Source organism: Gopherus evgoodei, chromosome 18 (genome assembly GCF_007399415.2).
Source record: "Gopherus evgoodei ecotype Sinaloan lineage chromosome 18, rGopEvg1_v1.p, whole genome shotgun sequence".
Classification (NCBI taxonomy): Eukaryota; Metazoa; Chordata; order Testudines; family Testudinidae; genus Gopherus; species Gopherus evgoodei.
The window spans coordinates 13,337,716-13,351,399 of NC_044339.1; the positions used below are offsets into that span (position 1 = coordinate 13,337,716).

General features: G+C 44.0%; 1 protein-coding gene across 7 annotated transcripts in view; it reads left to right on the forward strand.

Annotated features, from left to right (window-relative positions):
* The window catches only part of RERE (arginine-glutamic acid dipeptide repeats), a 402,767-nt gene extending 392,092 nt beyond the window's left edge, over positions 1 to 10,675 (forward strand). For all 7 annotated transcript variants that reach the window (XM_030538001.1, XM_030538000.1, XM_030538003.1 and 4 more), the window contains 3 exons: positions 4,972 to 5,118; positions 5,565 to 5,745; positions 7,586 to 10,675. In XM_030538001.1, the coding sequence (XP_030393861.1) occupies positions 4,972 to 5,118; positions 5,565 to 5,745; positions 7,586 to 7,619 (362 nt within the window). In that variant the 3' untranslated portion in view covers positions 7,620 to 10,675. The remainder of the gene's footprint in view (positions 1 to 4,971; positions 5,119 to 5,564; positions 5,746 to 7,585) is intronic.
* The last annotated feature ends 3,009 nt before the right edge of the window (positions 10,676 to 13,684 follow it).

Here is a 13,684-nt window from a genome sequence, read left to right on the forward strand (position 1 = left end):
GCCAGTAAAAAAAAGTTTGAGACCCACTGGACTAGATGACCTACTGAGGTCTCTTCCAACTCTAATCTTTTATGTTTCTTTTCTCGACTATATATGCCCAGTTTTTTAAACCTTGCCTCAGAGGTCAGGTTTTCTAAATCTTTTATCGTTGTTGTTGCTTTCCTCTGAGCTGTCCAATTTGTCCACATCTTTACTAAGTTGTGACATCCAGAATTAGACACAGGTACTCCAGCTGAGGCCTTGCTAGTGCTGAGTAGAGTGGGACAATAACCTATCGTGTCTTACATACAAATGCCTGTTAGTACACCTCAGAATGGTATTAACCGTTTTGCAACTGGATCCCATTGTTGACTCTCACTCAATTTGTGATGCACTATACCCACCGGATTCTTTTCAGCAGTGCTACCTACCACCTATCCAGTTATTCCTTGTTTTGTAGTTATGCGTTTGATTTGTTTCCTTCCTATGCGTAGTACTCTGCATTTATCTTTATGGAATTTCATCTTGTTGATTTCAGACCAATTCTCCTGTTTGTGAAGGTTGTTCTGAATTTTAATCCAATCCTCCAATGTGCTTGCAGCCCCTCCCATTTTAGTGCTATCTGCATATTTTATATGCATACTTTCTACTCCATTATCCAATTCATTAATGAAAATATTGAATAGTACCAGATCCAAGAGCCTTCTGCCCAACTCATGGGGTCGTATCCCATGACTCGGGAACTATGCATAGCATAATCTCCAGCTGTATCTGCATGACAGCTGTATCCAGGTCTATACAAGGTTGTGACACATGGGTGTGGTCCCACCCTGAATAACATTGTTATCTCTATACCCTGTGGAGACAAATAGTTATAGTTGTGTTTGATCTCTCATAGACACCTGCTTTTTCCTGTCCACGCAGGCAAAGGGAAACCACAACACAATGCAACTGTGTTTAAATAACAGGATTATTTTTTTATTTTAGGCATTTCGTCTCTGTATAAATGGCACAGGCCTCCCTTGTAATAGACTTGGTATTTTACACCCACATGTTTAACCCTTCCCTGTACTAGAATTGGATCAGGTCATTGCTGAGCACAGGACAAGTTTTCAGCAGCCAGTAACACTCTTCATGCACTAAGGCCTTGTCCAGAATTCTCCCTCTGTTGGTGTAGCCCAATCAGCAGTGGCAGCACTAATGTAGACTGAATGCAGACAGTGGTTAAAACTGCTCAGTTCATGCCCTGGTACCCACGCCAGCAAGAGCGCTACACACCGAATACTAGCACCTAGACGTCAGTGAGCTCTCTAGCTGTCTCAGGCTGGAAAATTGGAGGGTTGGAGTTGTTGAGCCAGAGTGAATTTAAAACAATTGGTTACTAAAATATTGCATGATAAAAGTGTGGGTGGGTGTGGGGCGTGCACCTGCTTTCTCTCTGGTGGCAGTTCAAGCAGTTGCCTGTGAGAAGTTCAACGAAGACAAACAGGACAAGTCTGCATCCCTTTTTTCATGTAAAGTGACAGCTCTCTCTGATGTGAAGGACATTGCTATGGATGTCTGTCTATTTTCCAGACATAGTTAGGGTGGTGTTAAAATAAAGCGACAGCAGATTTGGGAGAAACCGAAGTGAGCGCATAAATCACCTTCCAGCGGATCAAAGGGTAATTGTAAATAGAGTGATGATAGCAAACCTCAGGCTATCTGGGGAGGAGGATGTTTGGGAAATGAGGATAAGGAGATAACACCAGTGATAAGCAGTAAGTTAGCATGTGTCCTGCCAAATAAGCAGCATATTGATTTGCCCTGATCAGAGATTAAGGCGATCGGAAGTGGAAGATAATAGTGCCAGTTAAGCATCCAAATCCAAAATGGTGTTATTAAATAGGAGGCCTTTCAAAATCAGCAAGGGCTGTGGTTGGTCTGTGAGACGGGTAAGTTTAGTCCATGTTTTTATATAGTTGCTGGGTTTGTGAAAAATTCCACAACCCCACGCTGCAGAGGAAGGTCACTGCCAGTCTGACCTGGGGTGGGGGGCTCATTTCTGACCCCACATATGATGACCAGTTAGACCCTGAACCTGGGAGCAGGAAGCAGACAGCCAAGCACCTGAAAGAATTCTCAGTTCCTCCTCAGAGCCCTGGCCCTTCTCTTCCAATGTCCAATCTACAGCCATGGCCATTCCTGATGCTTCAGAGGAAGGAGCTAAAAAGAAAAAAGCACCCCAGAATGCACTAGGGGAGAAGGGGAATTTATACACTTATTACCTTGTCAGATTTCTGGTGCAGGTTGCATATCATCCCCCATTCCCGTGGAGGGAGGGTGTCAAGGCTCTGGGTGTGTCTGCATCGCAAACTGAAGTATAATTGTGGCTTTAATCTAGCTAGTGCGGGTCACGATAGTAATGAAGGTATGGCAGTACAGGCTAGCTGCCATGGTACAAGCCCACCAGGGACCCTGAGTACATACTCAGGTTGTTGGTCCACACTGAAGTCCATGCCACCACACCTACACTACTATTGTTATCCATGCTAGCTTGATTAAAGCTCGGCTGGGTATGCCTACCTGTGCTACAATTACACCTGATTTGCAGGGTAGACATACCCTCTGGCCCTCTTGTTGACATGTGTGATGATTCTCTGCTCCCTTTATCTCCCATTTATCTATTTGTCTTGACTGTGTCAACACTTGTCAACACCATAACTTCCCAGTGCTGACTACACAAAGCAGACCTCCCTACTTCAGCTCTCTTAATCGATGACATCTGTTGGTTGCCACAACCCCACCCTCTGCCTTCTTGGTGTGCAGTTTACCTCCCCTTACAACGCATAGTTTACATCCAGTTTTGGTGTAATCATAATGTCCAGTGCAATGCAAAACCTCTGCACCGTTCAAAGAAACTGACGGTCTGTGCTGAGGTGTGACCTCAGGATATAGTTGTAGCTGCAGTGAAACGGATGCGGGGAGGAGATTTTGCCTCTTTAGCCTTTCTGCACTGCTTGTGCAACTGGAATAGACTTTCCTTCACGCTTATCAGAAAGTTCCTACATCTAAATAACTTGGTATCTTGTTAGGTGTCAAGACAAAGAGACTGGAAAGTCACTCATTTGGCTGAGTAGCTATGAGTGATGTCACTGCATCAGGGATTTGGAGGATGAGCAACCAAAGCAAGATTTCCACATTTTCTGATAGCAAACTGATGGAGAAAGGTTAAATAAGGTGCCACATAATTCAGCAGCAAGGTCAGACGTGAAAGTGATTCAAGTACGTGGTGTGCAGTTCCTGGGACAAACGTACTGCAGATGTACTTGTGCCAGCAAATATAGCATAATGAGTCTTGGAGCGTGTGAATTAAAAATAGATGGTGTCTCTGTTTCCTGGGTTAGGAAGGGACTTTGAGAGCTATTGCAGAAAGAGCCAGTGTGTGCATCAAAGAAGGCAAATGATAGGCAGTTATATTTCAGTAGAAATGTATCTGGGAGTTGGTAGTGTTGATGCAGTACCTAAAGGCACTACTAGGTGGAACTTGCACAGTGTTCTGCATGCTGTGTGTACTGCTCTGGAGGTCAGAGGATGGATTGCACCAAATATCAAGTCTTATGGGTTGTAAAGGGGCAGGGTTGACATATTTTGGACTGAAGTTTTGCAGATGAATAGGGTTGATTTGCATTGACTTTATGGCTACAGACTCTTGAGTGCTGAAATATGTTAACTTTTAAAGGAGAAGAAATAAGTGTCTGACACAGAGCATGTCTACGCAGTTTTTTCTTCAATTAATTGATTGCTTATTAACTCAAGGTAGCTAATGCATTTGCTAAGGCCAGCATGAACACTCTACAAGTGTTTGTTCCAGGACACACGTTTGTGGTGTACCCCCAAGGCCCAGCCTGGAGTGTTCACCAACCTCTACAAACCTGTTAGCTACCTCAAGTGCATGGACAGTCCACTAACTCAAGCCAGAAAACTCTGGTGTGACCCACAAAGGGCAGTTATGCTGTTGGTGAGCTACTATAATGGAGTCACTGAAGCACTATGCCCCAGGATGTGCACTGTTTCAGAATTAAGGTCTTAGCAGCTCAAGGAAGGAAAGTAGGGGGTCAGTCTGAGTGACGGTCAACGCTGACAGTTACTCATGTTGCACTATTCTTACAGGTTGCACGTGTGTGTGCGTGCGTGCGCTTAGAAACAGCAGGAGTATTGGGATTGATGTGACCATGGGAGACTGCTTTCTGCTAACATGCAATCTCCATGCATACTTCTAGCAGATTAAATGCAGGGGATTTGCCATGCACTGATGGTTTCATCAGTGTCATGGTTTCATCCTTTTAGTAAAGTGACATTAGAGGAATTGCCTACAAGTGAGGACAAATAAGGAAGGGGCTGGTTAGACTGGCAGCTCCCTGGAGCTGACACTATCTGATTTGGGGAATGGAGGGTTTGAGAGCTTCCTGTCTGTCCAGAGTAGTATTACGAGGGTGCTTAGTTGTTAAGCCCTTTTGACCTGAGGATTGTCGGTGATCCTTTGACTTGTACTTATGTGCTAGTGGAAGGCAAGAAGATATTTACAGCCAGCGTTTTCTTATAAACTTCTGAAAAGACAAATTTTGCCTTAGAATCTTGGTTTAACTGTATTAACATGTGATTCTGCCTCAGTGTGTGTGTAGGGGGGCAGAAGGAGGCTGCTAACAATGAATGTATAAATGGTTTTGCTATTTGATTTTTCGCGTCACTTGGTAGGTTTCTTTTTCCTTATTGAAATGGAAAGCCATGAGTTGTTGCTTTACCAATTAAGACTGTTTGGCAAGCAGATGTCACTTCAAACACTTGAAGATAGAAAAGTGGGCTTCAAGTCAGATGGAGTGATGCTCCAGATAATTACACACCGATTAAGCCAGATACTGCACAAGCTCAAGCGGTAACATGGCTTTTGTTCCCCAAAGGGTGAAGCTTCCCCAAGCAGTTGGTTACCTTCCTTTTTATCTTCTTTTCTAGGTTCAGCAGGACCTGTTCACCCGCTGGTGGATCCCTTGGCAGCTGGACCCCACTTGGCACGTTTTCCCTACCCTCCTGGTACCATCCCCAACCCACTGCTTGGGCAGCCACCACATGAGCATGAAATGCTCCGACACCCAGTCTTCGGTGAGAGCATTTCACTGACCTTCCTCTAGGCAGCGCCTGCTCCGAGCTGAGTCTAAATATGCAGTGGAGGGAATTGGAGGCTTTAATTCTTAGGCTTTTGCGCTCATCATTGTTTTTAAACTGAATGTTTTTATGTTACAACTCTTCAGAGACCTCCTGTTTTATTGCTAATACGTCCACTGAAACTGGATCCTAGTAGCAGCTTTAGGGAAGCCATGAGGAGTGGCGATTAGAACAGTGAGCACACTGGAAATCAGTATTCTAATTCTCAGTTCTGTCACTGATTTGCTGTATAACCTTGGGCAAGTTGCTTAACCACTCGGCACATCTGTTTCCTCATCTATGAAATGGGAATGTGGGGGGATAATGCTCTGCTTTACATACCTTGCAGGGCAGCGAGAACCAGTTAATGACTGTAAAGGACATAAATGTGATGTCTCTTGCAGGTACCCCCTACCCACGAGACCTGCCTGGTGCTATCCCACCTCCAATGTCAGCAGCCCATCAACTGCAGGCCATGCATGCCCAGTCAGCAGAGCTGCAAAGACTGGCTATGGAGCAGCAGTGGTTGCACGGGCATCCCCACATGCACGGGGGGCATCTACCAAGTCAGGAAGATTATTACAGGTGAGAGATGCAATGGAGAAGCAGCTAGAGGCTCTGTTACTGTTTCCCTGAATTTTCCTCCTGAGGGGTCCCCTCCCTGCAGCCTGCAGCCCATACATGTGGTCAGTGTGACATTAACATGCTTGGAGAAAAAGCTAATTTGGTGTGGAGGTGTCATGGCGTCATAGTCTTGATGCTCTGAAGCTGCCCTGAATGAAGTCAGAGAGGACTGTGGTGCAGTGTCTCCCCCCTCAGGGCATACTCTCACCAGGGCAAGAAGCCTTCTCTGCTTCAGCGCTTCCTGGGTCTGGCCTCGGAGTATTCAGCACCCTGTTCACACCGTAAGCATCCCGTGATGAGTCCACCTGGAAGGGAAACCCAAAAGGCCATGCACCCCACTTCACAGTCAGCAGTGACTCTCAGCGTGTAAAACAGAAGAGTTTATTAGTCAATGAGATCACAGTGTAGAACAGATCTTGTTAGCACAGAAATTGGGAACATTCAGCAGAATCCAGCTTGTGGGGATCCAGAGCTCAGAGCCCTGGTTTTCCCCCTGAGCCCCAAAACAAGAGACTGACCAGTTTCCAGGAGCCCAGTTTCAGTCACTCCCACCTGCCCTGCCTCTCAGCTTTGACTCTTTCCCGGGCAAACAGGTCACCTAGTCTCTTTGTTCTCCAACACCTTCTGCTAGCTGCTTGCAGAGAAGAGTGGCTGGCCATCATTTGGCAGGACACAGTGTGTCAGCCATTTTCTGTGGCCTGTCAACCAGTCACACCTGCCCTCTGGGAGTCTCTGCAATGATCATACCCCCTTATCGCAGCCCCTAGATGCTTGAGTAATACATAGGAGAAACTGAGGCATGTGCACACAGTATTCAGCAAAAACATTAAGAACATTCCCACTTCGTCACAGGAGAATGGGAGAGATTTTGGAAACTAGACCAGAGTAATTGGCGTAAGGAATAAACTAGCTGTGTCATGCTCTGCAGAATTAGCTTTGCTTTTAGTGACATTCATTACGATTGCTTTTTCCCCACTTCCTCCCCTTGAAGGAAAAAAAACAACCTTATGAACAGAAATAAGAGAGGAATTCACCAGCAAGTAAATCTGAGCAAATTATTGATGGGCAACAGTTGATGAAAGCATAATTAATACAGACGCTGGACGAATGGCTGAGCAGATCTCGGCCGGTCATGCAAGTTCCTCCTCTCCCAAAATTATTATATTGTGATGGTTTTCCTCGCTTTCTCCCATTTGTCTTCACTGGAAGACCTCTTGTTTCTGTTTCGCAGTGGCGGCTGGCAATCTGCAGAAAGGGACTCGCTATCTACGGCATCGAGCAAGGTCCACTCTTTGTGTTGCTTCGTAGCGAGGATGGCTGAGCAGCAGCCTGGCATGTGCTAGCTTCATGCCCCCTTTGCTTTGGCATCTCAAACCTTGTCTGTGCTCTGGAAAATTACCTGTTGTGACATCAGGTGACAGTACTGGCAGCTGACCTAATGCTGAACATGGTCTAGCTGCAAGTGTGGATGGGCAAAGTGTGTTCAGCACCAGTTCAGTTGCACTGCTTGCTGGCACCTGCTGTCTCAGTGGTAATGTTGCTAGTGTACAGAAGACGACGCGCTTTGTACACTTTATCTCCTGTGACCGACTGTTCTTCACCACTTGTTATCATGCTGATTCCCCATTCACTTTGAGAAATCAGACCACCTGCCCCCACCCATGTCCCCTTTGTGGCACTTTGATGCCCCTCCCACTCTCCCCTCGTTTTGCAGTGAGGCTCGTATCAAAAGGCAACGTATTGCTGAGGCACCAAGCCACATTCCCTTTGTCTGCTAAAATACATTTTCTTTCTCTTTCAGTCGACTGAAGAAAGAAGGTGACAAACAGTTGTAATAAATTATTTATTTGTAATGCTGGCTATGGAAACCCCAGTCCTTGGGAAGGAATGGAACGTTTTTTACATACAATAGCTGCAGAAGAATATCTTATAAAGATTTCTTTATATATTTAAATCTAAAGAAAACACCCACCTCCCCTACCAACAACTAAAGACTTACTGGCATAAATAGTGTTCATTTGTAGAGAAGATTTCTCAAGACTGGTGTGGGCTTCCCTGCATGACCACCTATTCAGAAGCCCATTGAAAATACAGGACTGTTTGGAATTCTCAGAGAACTACCCTGCAATCTTGGGGGGGTTGTTTTTGATTGATTTTGGGTAGGTGCTAGAATCAGGTTCACAACACGACAGTCACTGTGCGTGAAGAGACACTCAATGCATCTATATATATATATATATATATATTAAAAAAAAAAACAGAAAAAAATAAGGATTGCAAGTAGGTGGCATAACAAGCTCTGAATCCAAGTGCTATAATAATAATAAAAATTACTTTTATTTTAATACATTGTAGGAAATCTTCATACTTTTAAAGAGAGCTCAGTTCTTCAGCATGGCTTTTTAAGTCTGTAAATAATGTTTTGGGTGATTGGGGAGGAAAAATAACCAAACTCCACAAACATAACAATCTTGATTTTCAGTAACATCACAAATCCTGGTAGTGACAGAATACAGAGTTGATTTTTAATAAAAAATAAATATATAATTATCTCTTTAATTAAAGGGAAATGAGGGATGTCAATAATTTCAAATGGGCAATGCTTGAAGTTTGATTTGGTAGCAATTCAAGGCAGTTGCAGGGATAATGTTACAAATGACTGTTTCTGTTCTGGTTTTTTTTCCCCATTATCGTTATATCTTTCCATTGTGTAGATGATTTTTGTTGAGTTCTTCTTCTCAGCAGTACAGATGTTCCTTGGAACTGGCTTGCCCTTTCTGTCTCTAACGCAGAGGTTATTGTTAAATTTGGCTGTAGTCTGCCTCATTCTACTGTCTTTTAAAAACAGTTGTCTCGCTAAATTTGTGTTAAGCTATCTCTTTAAATTTTAGCAAGTATTAGCAAAAATTCTAAGAAGTAATATTTTCCTTTTAAATACGATGTGTAGCTCAGACTATTAAAGTCAGGGTTATGTGAGTAGACTTGTTAGACGGGGCCCACTTTCTCTGGCTTTTGTTTTACATATTTCTAAGAGGAGACTAGACAATTGGACTACAGACTTGTGTTTTTAAAGTTCTTTCACAAACACCAATAATCTAAATTTAACCTGTCTCGTACTGAAGGCTGCTTGTTTTTGGTTTTTTCCTAACCTCTCTTAAGGGTTTGTGTATCAAGGAACCTGCTGCCGTGAGATTAGCCAGAGGTGTTCAGTAACATTGCTGACTCCCAACACAACAGGTTCATGCTGAATGGCCCAGATTGGCTGGAAGAAGAACTTTGCCCATGTTTGTCCGTGACTGATATATGGCAAAGGAGAGAGGGCACGGGCACACACAGTAGAATAAACATATATTTTTGTAGATAGCTTTGCTCACTGCCTAAGCCAAGATGCCCATCTTTCTTGCACACACCCCCACCCTCACACACCAAAAAATATTTTTGTTGTTGCATTAGCCACCTTTTTGATAAGGCAGAGGGTGGCAGATCCAGAGAACATCAGCATCTGCTGGCCATGTTTTCTACTGGTACATAACCTCTTCCATTCTCTTTGAGGGCTGTAGCTCTGCTGTGGTAGACTGTTATAAGTGGTGGTCATGTCATAGGACTGTATTGAGCCATGTTAGATAAACTTGTAGTTAATCATTCAGCCTTGTGGAAGGCATGGCATGAATGGTGCTTCACCACCACACAGGGCAGAAACCAATATTACCATGTTGCTACTCATTGGCTGCACTGATGGGTAGGTAATGGCACCGATTTATGAATTAAAACCTGCATCAGGGAATTCCAGGCTTAATGTATCCATCTGTGTAGCATGTGTGTCCAGGGGAGGCAGGCTTGTTTCAGTTCCATCTCATCTCTTTTCTCATCCTTTCATTCCAATTTTCCTTTTAATGCCATTTCAGTTCCTTAGAGTGAGTCGGGTCCCATCAGAACTCTGTGTGAACTCCTGTCTGCCAAGACTCCAGTGTTTGACAGCTGGTAGTTCTCGGGCTTGGATACCAAGAGATTCACCCTAGAACCAGGAACGATAGTGTTTGTACATTACTTCCAGTCTCTGTCTATGGTTGTTGAGTGAAAAAGCATTAACACCTATCCAGCAAGTGTCATGGCAGAGGTGCTCATAAAATTTCCCTGGTCATCAAAGAAAAAGCATCGATGTCCTGAAGGCTTTATTTAAGTGAATTTCCATCAAAATTCAGTTTTTTCACTGTCTAGAGGAAAGGGCAGGCATGACACCATCGCCTATCGTACATGATGCTGCCTCCCTATTTCAGGTTTATTTGGGGGTTTTTTAGTAAAAAGATGTTGATTCCTCCGTGTTGTCCTTTCTCTCTCCTTCCATTTTTCCAAAGAACAAAGTAGTGCTTTGCAATCCCTATTCAGAAAGCTTCCCCTTGATCTTTTTTTGCAGCTCAGTAGAATCTTTTATGTTTCTGACATCGTGGCACAAAGAAGCTCTGAGATTCTTCCATCTCAATCCAATGATTAACTACAGCTTTATTTGCAATGGCTTTTGAAACCATCTTGATGTTCGATGCCCTGTTATAACCCAGACCTTTTGGTTTCCTTTCAGAAATCTTATTTTTTCCTCTGTTTTGAAGGGTTTTTTATTTTGCTTTAGTGTTTCTGAAACGTCTCTTGTTCTATGTTGTCATGGTTGAGCTTGTTTCACTGCACCGTTAAAGCAGAGTGTACATTCTGACTGCTACATTTATATATATCTTGAAGCTTAATGTATATATGAGTAGTTTGCCATGGGATAACACAGTGTAAACAGAGTAGAAACCCAGAAATTGTGACTTCTGTGTTCTCTCCATTTGAGTATTTTGTAATTTTTTTGAAATATTTGTGGACATAAATAAAACCAAGCTACACTACAGCAGCCAGGTTTTGTCTGCAAGTGGAATGTGTCTGTTACTTGAAATGAGCGGGAGAGGGCATGATAAGGGGGCAACCGCATGAAAGTCTTGCCTATTCTAACAACTGAACATTTACAGGCAAAAGCAGATCTCTCTTCTCTTGTTTGTCAACCATGCTTGTCTGTTGTTAGCTAACCCTAGTATCTAGCCTTCGTACATAGTGTTATGCTACCCTGCATTTGTGCCTGAACTGAATTCCAATGTGCATAATTGCATTTTGTCTACTTGGGTCTAGCTTAATACTCCAGGGAGATCCTTGCATAAGTGTTGCACCCTTCACTTAAGCAGTCAAATTGAAAATCGTGTACATTTAGGGATGTGTTAAATGCAGTTGTGGCTAAAAGAGGTTCTTGTACCTGTAATGGAGTCTTACTTTGCCACTGATGTGGGTGAGGTCCAACCAGTAGTTACAGTAGATTGAAGCATGAGCCATGGAAGAGTGGGAGTTGAAAGGGGAGTGCTGTGACCCTAAACCCGAGAGAGGACAGCTGCTGCTCTTTGCAGAGTAGGGGAGGCTGCGTTCTATCACCTCTTCCTTGTTTAACTCATGGGCAAGGCATGTTTGAAAACATGCTCTGCCTAGGCCTGGGCACTGCTTGTTAACATGATCAAACACAGTCTGGCCCTGTCCATAATGGCTCCAGGAACCTGGTTTAGCGAATGAATTTTGAATGCTCTTCTAACTCTGCTTTGCCTTACTCAGTCTTTGTTACGATGCAATTTGACTACAGTTGAGTTAAAACATTGTGGCTTTGTCAGCGTTCACAGCTTTTTAAAGTCACATGACTTCACCATCTAATCAACATTCTCTGTTACCCACAATTACAAGCTGCCTAAAACACAGCAGAACAATTGGGGTGAGGGAACCTTTGTGAAAATTTTCGACCAAAAAAAAATGCAGAAACTTTCAGTTGAAAATTCTTGGGTCCACCTCTTAGGGTGTGACTACACAGCGAAGGAAAAACCTGCTCCTCGTTTGTGCAAGCCAGCTCAAGCTCATGGGGCTCAGGCTGCAGGGTTATTTCATTGCTCTGTAGATTTCCAGACTCAGGCTGGAGCCTGGGCTCTAGGACCTTGTGGGGCGGGAGGGTCCCAGATCTTGGGGCCCTCTTAGGGTGACCAGATGTCCCGATTTTATAGGGACAGTCCTGATTTTTGGGTCTTTTTCTTATATAGGCTCCTATTATTCCCCCACCCCCTGTCCCTATTTTTCACATTTGCTGTCTGGTCACCTGTTGTCTACACAGCAATGAAACAGCCCTGCGAGCCTGAGTTGGCTGGCACATGCTAGCTGCAGGTTTTCCTTTCCTGTGTAGACATACCCTTGCGGGCTTTGGGCTGAGCTCCATGACTCATATTCAAGCTAATGGAGCTGCGTATACTTACGTCTTCTGGAAAACAGATCCTGTGTGATCTTGGTCAAACTGCTGAACTTCTGCCACTATGTGCCTGTTTCCCCTTCTGTAAAACAGAGATTATACTGTAAGGTGATCCTAAAAAAGTTGAAATATGTCTTTCTTATTGAAAAGTTGCTGTGCAGAGCTAGTTACATGATTTTAGAATCATAGAATATCAGTTGGAAGGGACCTCAGGAGGTCATCTAGTCCAACCCCCTGCCCAAAGCAGGACCAAGCCTCAGACAGATTTTTACCCCAGATCCCTAAATGGCTCCCTCAAGGATTGAACTCACAACCCTGGGTTTAACAGGCCAGTGCTCAAACCACTGAAGAAAGGAGGATGTTTTTCCACAGCGTGTCAGATTCTGAGGTTAATTGTCTCCTTGTGTTACCGCAGATTCATCATCACGCGTGTGGCCACGACAGAGGATATAGTGCCCCATTGCCTGGGTTTGCTTGGAACAGAAGGGGCAGCAGTTGTCCCTAAAATTGAAAGGGAAGTTAAAGCAGCCTGTTTCAAGCAGCTTTTCTACTTATACTGTGTGATATCTTGTAGGGGAAGGTCAGTGGCTCCTGAATGTGGTTTTCTCTGGCTGACCGTACATGCTTGCTCTGTGGTATTTATTGTGACTCCCTTTTTTTTTTTTAAATTCTCTGTTCTTCATGGAACTTAGTCCAAGCTATTCTTCCCACTTACTCAAAGGACTTTTATTGCCCTATAAATGGAAGTGCCCCAGAGCATGTGGTTTTTCTCTGAGCGCTCTGACTAAGGAGGTGGAGGACTTGATATCACGTGGCTGTGCTACATTCGGAAATGCAAACCTCCGTTCTAACACCATGACAGCTGTAAACAGCCATGTAGACCCATGCGTTCAGATGCTGTCTAGGGCAGCGAATAGCCCTCTGCACCATCCACCAGTTGCATGGAGAAATGGCTGCAGCCAGATTCTGTCCTCCCCTCCCTCCAGGAGTTTCTCTCTCTGACCTTCTTCCAAGACAGAAGAAATACTTCCATTGCTTGTCATAAAGTCTCCAGTCCTTTTTTAGATAAAGATCATAGCCAAGATACATATAGGTGATAAAGCCACAGGAGAGAGAGAAAACAGGAAGCTGCTTTTTATAGAGGAAAGTAGCTTTTGAAATCTTAGTTTTATTAGCATAAAGGGCAATAAAATCCACAACCTAGGCAAATACTCAGTTTTTTGTTAATTTTGCTCACGGAGGGAATTAGTGTGTTGATTCTCGTGAAAGGTTTATTTGTATAGTGATCACGCACAGCGAGTCCCAGGCGCGTAGCTGGCACACTCCTCTGTTCTGGCACACATCTGACATTTGGCTGGAAAGCCAGGCTGGGGTTGGGAGGACCTTATTTGCCTGTCTTCTCTGGAGATCCGAGATCAAACTTTGTTTAGGTCACAGATATTAAACTGAATTTGTTAATCTCAACCAGGTGCCTACTAGATTTTTGCCTGCTGCCTCAAGCCCTGTTGTGTTATGGGGCTATTGGTGGTCTCTAATAGGGGGAGGAAAGCCCCCAGGTTGAAATGACAGACTATAAAGTCAGAACTGAGGTGTTGTCAC